Source organism: Daucus carota, chromosome 6, assembly GCF_001625215.2.
Source record: "Daucus carota subsp. sativus chromosome 6, DH1 v3.0, whole genome shotgun sequence".
NCBI lineage: Eukaryota > Viridiplantae > Streptophyta > Magnoliopsida > Apiales > Apiaceae > Daucus > Daucus carota.
In genome coordinates, this window is record NC_030386.2 from 27,512,567 (window position 1) to 27,523,180 (window position 10,614).

A 10,614-nucleotide genomic window follows, 5' to 3' on the forward strand; every position below is an offset into this window, starting at 1 on the left:
CGTATATAAATATTAATATTCATATATATTCAACTCGTAAAACAAATACTCCCTCCGTCCCAATGAATAATATACATTGGGATTGGACACGGAGACCAAGAAAAAGTGTAAGAAATGAGTAAAGTTAGATGAAAAGTGGGTGAAGTGGTGGGTCCCACTTATTTTTAATACTCCCTCCGTCCCATTTTATGTGACCTCATTTCCTTTTTGGGACGTCCCAAAAAGAATGAACCTAGAATACTTACTATTTTTGAACACTATTTTTCACTATTACACCCACTAACTCTATATTTTATACTCTCTTACTATTAAATAAACACTATTACATCCACTACTTTTCTCCACTATCTCAAATCTATTATTAAATATTGATAGGTCCCACCACTTTACTCACTTTTCAACTACATTTACTATCTTTTTCTTAATCTCCGTGAAAGTCAAACCGGTTCACATAAAATGGGACGGAGGTAGTAATAGATTCGAGATAGTGGAGGAAAGTAGTGGGTGTAATAGTGTTTTTATTATTATAAAATGAAGATAGTGGAAGAAGGTAGTGGGTGTAATAGTGTTTTATACTCCCTCCGTTTTGAAATATAGGTCGCTTGACTTTTTGGCACACACTTCTAAGTCCTTTGACCGCATAGCTAAAATCATTATTTTCAAGATTTTCTTTTTCTGAATTAAAATATTAAGCATATACTTTTATTCAAAAAAAGAAAATTCAAAAATAATAATTTTAGCTATGCGGTCAAAGCACTTAGATATGTGTGCCAAAAAGTCAAACGATTTATATTTCAAAACAGGGGGAGTATTATAAAAAGTTGTTATTTTGGGAATGTATACAAATGATGGGACATAAAAAAAGAAAACTGTATACAATTGACCGGGACGGTGGGAGTAGTTACGATCAGATATATAAAATAAAATAATGTAAAGAGGCAGTAGTTTGTTTAGGACAAGAGGGGCGAGTCATATTCAAACCAAAGCCCATGATTCATGTATTCACTCTTACGCCAACATTTTATCTTGTCTTGTCCACCTTCAACTACATATACATACATACATACATACATACAAAAGTCTCCGGTTGGCGCGTGATGGGAAATTGTTGCTCCGACGGCCCCGGCGGTCAGTCCGCTGTCGGCGGAACATCAGCTGCTCATCGTAATCAAACTGGTGGCCCCAACGATGCTGTCGATTGTTTTCTCAAGTCCCGCGGTTATCGCGGCCTCTTTTCTCAGATCGAGGTTTTTTCTCTTTTATTATATTTACATGTTCTTATGTTTGTAAGTACGCAACTAAGCTGTGAGTACATATGTCATCAAGTACAACATATGTGCTGTTAGAATTGGATTTAATGTAGTTTAGATTTGTCGAGACAACTGGAATTTTATGACTGTTTTGACTTGGTTGTTATGTGTTGGGTGAATTAGAAGTGTTTGTGTTGTGTATAGGTTTTCGAGTTTGAAGCAACTTACTGATTTTGGTTCATTTGGCGTAGATTTGGAGATACAATTTTGATGTAATGCAACTTAAATTTAAGTTAATTACGGGTTTTTGGTCAGATTTTAGTCACTGCCCCAAGTATCTCGTCTTTTCGACTTTTAGAATGTCTACCTTCCTTAGAATGTCAGTTCTATCGTGGTGCTATTATTTTATAAGTACATTAAGACTGCACTTGGAGTTGTACAAGAGCTCGCAATATTTGGGAGAACTTCCGCTCTTGAATGAGGAAACATCTCAATTTTTGGTGGGACAGTGCTCCATTGTCATAGAGTGCACTAAATTTAGCATTTCAAAGTAAACATTTTGTTAAAATGTGAATTTTCCTTGGGATCAACATTTTATTATCCGATCCTTATTGTGTACTACGTTTATTAAGGCAAAAATTAAAGTCTCATACTTGTAATAATTATGTCTTCCGTCCATTGTTACGGTATCAAACGGATAGAAGGATAAATAAGAAATGAAGAGACAACAATAACGCAAAAAATGTCACTGGAGGAAGAAACTGTATGTCACTCAGAGTCATTACTAACGGAACGAAACTAGAGCTTATTATTTTGAATTGTCATGAATGGGTCGGATCAAAATATATCCGGGACAGGGAAAAATAGATCTGAGCTAGGTTAAAATGATAACAGTTAAGCGGAGTCTCGACTACCAGACAACTACTATGTCAATGACGCCATTTCAAAGCGACTTTATACTAACAGTTGACTTCTTATCCTACTTATAGGTTTGGCGAAATATTAGCCTAAGATTTATCGCTTTCCTTTAGCTGCGTAATTAATGTCTTCTATACAGCTTCATCTCATCAGTGATTGTGTCATAGAATCGACTAATTATTTCTTTCATAGACAGTACAGTTGATAGAAGGATAAATCCAACCATATTGTTCTGGTTAAGATCCTAGGGGATGTAGCTAAATATTCCATTTCTTTCCTAAGCGAACCCAGTGATTATATAGTTAACAAGATCAAACACCAAAAAGACATGGAATCAAGACCCCTTTTCTTTACTTCTGAAAGAACTTAACTGACCGATGCAGATGGTTCATTTCACTTGGGGAAACTTCTTTTGTTAAGCACAGCGAATTATATATAGATGAATCATTCCTTCTTAAAATTCTTTTTTACCAATTCAGTTGTACATATTTACGTAAATCAACTTAAAGCAAGCAATAAATAAGAAGAACGCTAATGTGAGGAAAATTGTGTAACAATTTATGAATTAGCTTATTCTACATGTAAAATTTGCATGAAGCCATTATCATAATTTTTTCATGATTTATATGTTCATATGATAAGATTTTTTATATTTTTTTTCCCAAAACCTATGTAATAATTATTGTATCTTCACAATAGCATAACAATAATAAATGTATAACATTTTATACACAAATCTTTAAAACAAATTATTTATTTAGAGGGCAAAAATTAGGAAATACGATCATTCAGACATTTAACGTTTATATTTATATGTCAAACGATATTAACTATTCAGCATTTAGATATTTTATTGATTCAGATCATTCAGATATTAATTATTCAGATTTAATGACCATAAGCCCACAAGTTAATAGTTGAATTGTAAATTAACACCACACCCCATTTTGATGTACACGGTGCTCTTAGATCAGGTGATACTTTACCTACAAATTCAAAATGGCCCTTCTTTATGAAGGTAGTCCATCCTCCACAGACCATTTTCTCTGCTACCAGTTGTTATAAGCTTAAGAACCTTTTCTTAAGAATACCTATTAACTGTAAGTTGCCCATATTCTGATTCGGGACTAAACTCAATAGTTCATATTTCTTAAAGTTTATTTCTTTCTACAATAAGGTTCTGATGGTGTCCGGAATTTTTTTAAAACTAATATAGTATTGATAAATCTAGAACCCTATGCCCCAAGTTTAATTATTTTAACAAGTTAGATTTTAGTCTTATACACCTTTTCATTCTTACGTTGTTGTGTTTGTTAGCTAGCAAGCCAAAATATCAAGTGGTCAGCCTTATATCTTTTTGGTGACTGGGGTAATCAAATGTTCTTACTTATTAATGACTCGATCAATAGTGCCCATGTTTTTTGGCCGTTAATTTTTTTAATACTTATTATTTTTACATTAGTCGCTGATTTCTATCGACTAATACTGCAGTTGTCCTTATCTGCTTCAAATCTGCGTGACCGTGATGTGCTCTCCAAGGTGTGTAATGTATTTTCATATTACCATAACAAGATATAAATTTATTGAACTGTAGTCTTCCTGACCACATAGCTTTCTTTGTATTATATATTTCTCCCTTCCATATATTCCTCAGAGTCAGTAACTTGGTATATCCTAATATTTTAAAAGCATATTCTTCAATTTCTACTGGTTTTACAATCATGTCTTATTAGTAAAAACTAATTGCATGGAATTATTTGCATTGTTCTACTAAAGATCCCAGTTTCCCTCTCAAAATATATTCGGACTTATATGTAATAAACTTCAGAGCATTTTTTAGTAAAAGCTGTTGTAAATTTTCAACTTTTTTATGGCTAATGTAATATTTCAACATTGAATTCTAGAAGTTAAGACTGGGTACAGGCCCCTCGACTAATTTGATGCATCATGCACTCTAAAGCTACAAGTCGGAGGCACCTTTCGTGTGCCTCTAAATTACTTTCTCACTAATAAGTCTATTTTTTATTTAAAGTGTACCTATTTTTTGCTGTAATATGATTTAACATAAGTGCATAGTACTTAGATTGAGCGTCAAATTTGAATTAATAGACTTTTTGATGTTCTCTTCCTGCTCAAGATAAGTGAATAAAAGCCTCAAATAAACATAAATCAAAGTGATAAACTCAATGAAGAATAATACCTTATCACATGCAATCTATTACATGTATTTACATGAAAATGTTAATTGAGATTATATAAAATATGGAAAATCATATTACTAGTCCCTCCATATCGGGCTTTTGATTGTATTTGTAAATTGTAACAATGTTTGAAAAAAGTCAAATTAAATGAAAGTAATTTATTAGAAGCCCATGTCTAACTGTGCTACAGAGATGTCTTTTTTCTTTTCTAAGTTTTACTCGTTTATAGAGTGATCCTATGGCAGTTATCTATGCGAAAGGAAAGGATGGTGCACTTCAAGAACTTGGCCGTACAGAAGTAGTCTTAAACTCATTAAATCCCCAGTGGATCACAAAGCATAATATTACATATTACTTTGAGGTGGTGCAGATGCTGGTGTAAGTTACTACATGTCTTATCTCTGCATTCTGTCAAGCATATGTTTAATTTACTTTCATGTACTTGAGATATTACCTTTTGCCACAGGTTTCGGTTGTATGATGTCGATACTCCATTTCATGATCTAGAAGTAAAGGTAAATTTATGTTAGTGCCTTCAAATCTTCTTTGTCAGAAAAAAAAAATATATTTTGAACATACTGCTATCATTAACACTTGCAAAATTTTGAAAAAGAAACTGTCATAATTATGGCAGAAGTTTCTGACAAGTTACCGTTATTTGATAGCGATTAAGCTGGCATGGATATGTACTATATCGTATGTGATGGTTAACTTCTTAAGATCTTGAGAACTGATTCTGTTGATTTTGGGTTTGTAAGAAAAATTGCCCTCAGTTCTCCTGCCCTAGAATCAATTCCCTTGTTATCCTTCATTTTCATCTCTGATGTATTGCAGTTTTGCGAGTATTAGACTTCTCTGTTGTAACCTCTGAATGATATATGATTGTCTAACTTTTTTGTGTAAAAAATATGCTCTAAATTGCTAGTCCTAAAATTAAAATCCTGTTTGAACACGCCAACATTTAAACTATGCGTCCACTAAGTTTCTTATGCACAATGTTGATATTAGTATCTAGATACCTGTTCCAGGACACCTCAGCTGCAACTGTCTGAGATTAGGGGTAAAGTAGTGATAATGGAGCAGCCAGGTCGATTGGAATCTCTTCATTCTTTGCAGAACTTAGATGTCCTTAATCTTCCTTTATTAGTTATATATTTGTCAGCTGTCACACTCCCTGTATGACCTGAATACACCAAATATATTTAACTACTGGCGAAAGCATTCCCAGCACTTCCTGGATACACTAGACTTAGTCATATATATCTCATGATTTAAGGCAATGATTTATACATAACTAAGGAGGTGTTCTTGCAGATGATAAAACTCGATGAGCAACAAATACTTGGGGAGGCGACATGTGCTTTGTCTGAGGTATTAAACGTAATCATACTTAAATTTTCTAATATATGTTAAACCTTTCCACTGGTATAAAATAAAAGTATATTTAGGTGGGGGTAATATCAATAACTTTTACACATGATGGATATTGGTATCTTGTTTTTAATGGTTCAGGCATACTTGTGTCACTTTGCATATTCTGATATTTGAAAATATATGTTTGATTTTGTCAGTAGCTACAAAACAATATAAATGTCTTTCATTTCTGCTGTCGGTTATTTAACTTTCTATAAGCTGTTAAATGTTTGTCTCTTTACCAATAAAATTCTAACTTCTTTTCTGTAGATAATCACCAAATCAAATAGGTCATTAACAATAGATCTTAAACGTATAGAGGATTCTACCAGACCAAGTCAACCTGGAAAGTTTGGCCAGCTTACTATATGTGCCGAAGAATGTGTTAGCTCCAAGATTTCTACAGAGTTGGTACTGAGGTGTTTGGATTTGGAATACAAAGATCTCTTTGCAAGAAATGTAAGGAAATTTTCCTTTGATAAATATTATTAATTTTGCCATTGTGAACATGTTGAGTCGAATAACTAAACATATTGTAATGCTTCTTGCAGGACCCATTTTTGACAATATCTAAATATTTGGAGAGTGGGATCACCTCCCCGATTTGCAAAACAGAAGTTTTGAAAAATGATCAGAGCCCAGCATGGAAACCAGTTTTTCTAAATATTCAACAAGTTGGCAGCAAGGTATAAGAATCTGAAACCCTCCCCAGAACAGAATAACAAGTAACAAATATCTGTAGAGGCTGTGACCTTTTTGTAATGGCCTCTACTGGTCCACGGACTATGTGTTTGCAATTATATGTTTTTGCAGTATCCTGGAGCAAGCTGTCGCCAACTTTTCTATTTTAAGTTGCTCATCAGATTATATCTGCCATGTCTATATTTATTTACGCAGGATACTCCTTTAATTATAGAGTGCTTTAACTTCAATAGCAATGGGAAACATGATTTGATAGGGTAAATGAAGATTCTTCCCTTTTTACTAAATGCATGGTTCTGTCAATTGAGGTACTGATTTTCCAAGTCTTGTCATCAGAAAAGTTGAGAAATCACTGGCCGACTTGGAAAAGCTGCACTCCATGGGCAGTGGAGTGCATTTATATTCACCAACCCCTGTTGGGAACAATTATGAAAACAAGGTGATAAGTAATAACCTTTCTAGGTGGATTTTAGTCTTGTGTGTTTCCAAATAAGTTCTAACCCTTGATACGAGTACTTGTACAATAAATCAGGTTTTAAAGAGCCAATTATTTGTGGATACATTTTCCGAAAGTGTGCAATATACATTCTTGGATTATCTGGCTGGTAGATGTGAGCTGAACTTCATGGTGGCCATCGACTTCACAGGTAATACTACAGTCTGTCCTTGCAAATATCCAACTTTTACTATCAGGCCTGATTTATTCCCATTTCCCAATATACAGTTTTAGGAAAACATGCAAAAAGGAAAATTTACTGTATCATTTTAGCTTTCTCCGTGACCTGTATAATCTTTATAAACCTTGGCTTCAGTTATCTTGTGCTTCGTTTTAGACTCATAGTCATTTCTGAAATTCATAATCAATGCTTATATATACTAGGGATCTTCTTTACTTGGGTTATAATAATTAAGACTTCTATTTCATTTTTATCAGCTTCCAATGGCAATCCACGGCTTCCTGATTCCTTGCATTACATTGACCCTACTGGACGACCAAACGCATACCAAAAAGTGAGGAGGCCCATCTTCTATGTTTTTTGTTTTACATCTTCTTTTCCATTTAAGAGACATTAAATGATAATTTGTAAATCTTAGGCTATCTTAGATGTTGGAGAGGTATTGCAGTTCTACGACTCGGACAAAAAGTTTCCGGCTTGGGGTTTTGGAGCACGACCAATTGATGGGCCTGTATCCCATTGCTTTAACTTAAATGGAAGCAGTACATACTGTGAGGTAAAACCATCACAACTACTTTAATCAAATAGATTATGCTTCCTCTTTATTTTGCTTCACAAACTGCTCACTGCATCGATTTTTGTCTTTATGATGTTACCCAGGTTGAAGGCATTCGAGGAATTATGATGGCATATACAAGTGCCCTTTATAATGTATCACTTGCTGGACCAACATTATTTGGACCGGTGATTAGCGAAGCTTCTCTGATAGCAAGTCAGTCTCTAGGAAATAAACAACAGAAGTACTATGTTTTGTTGATAATTACAGTGAGTAATACTTACTAATCGTCAAACTGTTTTTTAGTTGATAATTAGATCCATAACGCATTATGGTTTTACCAGAGTTTTGGAGGTTTTGTTGCAAGTTTACGGATCTGGTTGTTTTTTTTTTTTGAAACTTTAACATTTTCCTAAGTAGATCTGCACATTCACCCCTCCACAGAGATGTTTGGTTTCTAAAGCTCATCATTGTTTGTAAATTGTTTTGTTTCCGGTTTTGGAGGTAACCAGATCCCTGAACTCATAATAATACCCTCAAAACACTGGGAAACCATGTGCTTCTGCTCCTTCAGTTCATTCCTTCCTTTCTCTGTATCATTTGTTTGGACTTCGTAACAAGTATAATAATTTAAGATTGCTATGGAAAATAATTATTACAATCTTATCAGTAACAGTATGAGACATTTATTAGTAAAGGTCGATGTAGATCATATAGATAGGTCTTCGTGGGATTAAGTGGATGCACTAGTATCAATTTTTAATAAGCTGTCTATTCTTGATATGGAATTAAACCAAATTATTCCTTTAAAGTTTGAAACCGGATATGTATATGGTACAGAGGAGATTTTATTCTTCAACTATCGATTTTTAGTGTTGCATTTTTACTTTCTGGAAGCTTACTTCTTTAGACTATTCCAGGATGGAGTTATAACAGATCTCCAGGAAACAAAAGATGCTCTTGTGAAGGCATCTGATCTGCCCTTGTCGATCCTTATCGTTGGAGTTGGGGGAGCTGATTACAAAGAGATGGAGGTATCTGAGTCAATTTTGCTCACATCCTTGCACTAAGTACAAGATGTAGTTGTAAGACAATATATAATCATTTTTCTGATCTTGAATTTGGTCAAGCAGATTTTGGATGCAGATAAAGGTGAAAGGCTTGAAAGTACAACAGGACGTGTAGCATCTCGTGATATAGTTCAATTTGTTCCGTTCAGAGACGTAGAGAGTAAGTAGTTTTTATGCTTGTCCGTCATACACAAATCATATGTTATCACACTTTCTTTGCTTATAAAGGCTCGAGGGGGTAACCATAACTACTTTTTGCTTGCAGATGGAGAGGTTTCTATCGTCCAATCTCTTCTGGCGGAACTACCTTCTCAGTTTTTAACATACATGCGAACAAGAGATATTCACCCGGCTTCCTGATCATACATAAAATTGTAAATACACGTTGTATCTGGTATTTTCTTCGTCTCAATTAAATTTTCCCTTGCCAAAGTTTATGTTGGCCAATTTAATCCACGTCCTTTTTTAAGTGAGTCAGCCGGAAAGTTCTTTATATTTCTCTCAGAGTCTTGGGTGAGTGTTTGAGGCATAGTTCAGGGGTAGGTGTTTGAGGCAGAGTTCGTTTTTCCTGATATGTGTCACTCTGTTTAACAATTTGATTTTGCGAACATTACAAGATGAGGGTTTACTCGAGATGTACACTAAACGAACTGCTTTGAATTCCAGAGTATGTATACCTAGAGACATATGATAATATAACGGGCACATATAATACTTTCAATAAGAAAAAACTAGTGTGAAGTTATGAAGTATGAACCAGCCATTTTTATTTTCAAAGTTTCGGAATTCATACATTTATATGCCTACTGTTCTTTCTACCATAATTTCGAACCGAAGATTACATATAAAATTAAAAGTGAGCTATTTTAGTATCATTATGTTTGAGTTAAAATACTTTTTGTGATTTTAGTTTAATTAATACTAGTTGAGAAGCCGCGCGTTGCGGTGGCCTATAAAAATTATATTAATGATTTAATATTAATATTTGTAGAATAAAATAATTTTGTGGATGTTTATAAAAAAATATATTAATGTTTCAAACTTAATATTTGTAGGATAAAATAAATTTTATATTATAAAAATCTAGATGTAATATCAATACTAATATATAAAATTGCCAAATTGGACTATAATTCATGGTGAAAAAATGAAAATAAATTTATACACGTAATTAACAATTTAAAGTATGACGAATTTTTATTTTTATTTTTAATTTAAAGTACGACAAATTTTAATTTTATTTGTGTTTTTCCTGAATACAAAGTTCAACAACAAACATGTCCGAAAAACAAACCAAATATTATAAAATAATGACCAACAAACATATATTACTAACAGTTAATTGATATCATCTATCAATATCATGTCATGTCAAGACTATATTCTTTCCTGTGTCTAGATTTGTCGACTCCAATACAGCGGTCTATAACTACTTTTACTTTCAACAACCTTTATTTTCTTTAATACCTTATAAACAACCTTCACTTATCGTTGCAAAAGAACGGCACCACCGAGTTAGAAATTGAGCAAGAGAACTACTAACACCTTCACTTATCGTTGCAGAAGAACGGCACCATCGAGTTAGAATTCGAGCAAGAGAACTATTATGAGAGAGAGATAGGGTTGTGGTATTGAGTAGGGCTGAGCAAAAAATTGAAAAAGAACTGAAACCGATAAAAAACGATTAAAACTGATTCGGAAAAAACCGAAACCGAAACCAAAAAATTAAAAACCGAACCGATATCATGGGTTCGGTTCCGGTTATTGGTTAAAACCGAACCGAAAAAACCGAACCGAATAATTATTTAAATATTTAAATAAATATAT

At 33.6% G+C, this 10,614-nt stretch overlaps 1 protein-coding gene across 3 annotated transcripts; it reads left to right on the forward strand.

Moving 5' to 3' along the window:
- The first annotated feature begins 955 nt into the window (after positions 1–955).
- LOC108192776 (protein BONZAI 1) lies at positions 956–9,452 on the forward strand. Of its 3 annotated transcripts, XM_017359258.2 has the most exons (16): positions 964–1,247; positions 3,660–3,707; positions 4,599–4,747; positions 4,836–4,884; positions 5,684–5,740; positions 6,053–6,241; positions 6,334–6,468; positions 6,680–6,741; positions 6,821–6,923; positions 7,017–7,131; positions 7,419–7,495; positions 7,580–7,717; positions 7,822–7,986; positions 8,638–8,751; positions 8,851–8,947; positions 9,053–9,452. In XM_017359258.2, the coding sequence occupies exons 1-16, from the start codon at positions 990–992 to the stop codon at positions 9,145–9,147; spliced, it is 1,851 nt and encodes a 616-aa protein (XP_017214747.1). In that variant the 5' UTR covers positions 964–989; the 3' UTR covers positions 9,148–9,452. The 3 variants fall into 3 exon arrangements, 2 of the variants coding, with proteins under 2 accessions (XP_063935916.1, XP_017214747.1); XR_001801049.2 differs by lacking the exon at positions 9,053–9,452 and having other exon boundaries at positions 956–1,247; positions 7,822–7,933; XM_064079846.1 differs by lacking the exon at positions 3,660–3,707 and having other exon boundaries at positions 957–1,247.
- The last annotated feature ends 1,162 nt before the right edge of the window (positions 9,453–10,614 follow it).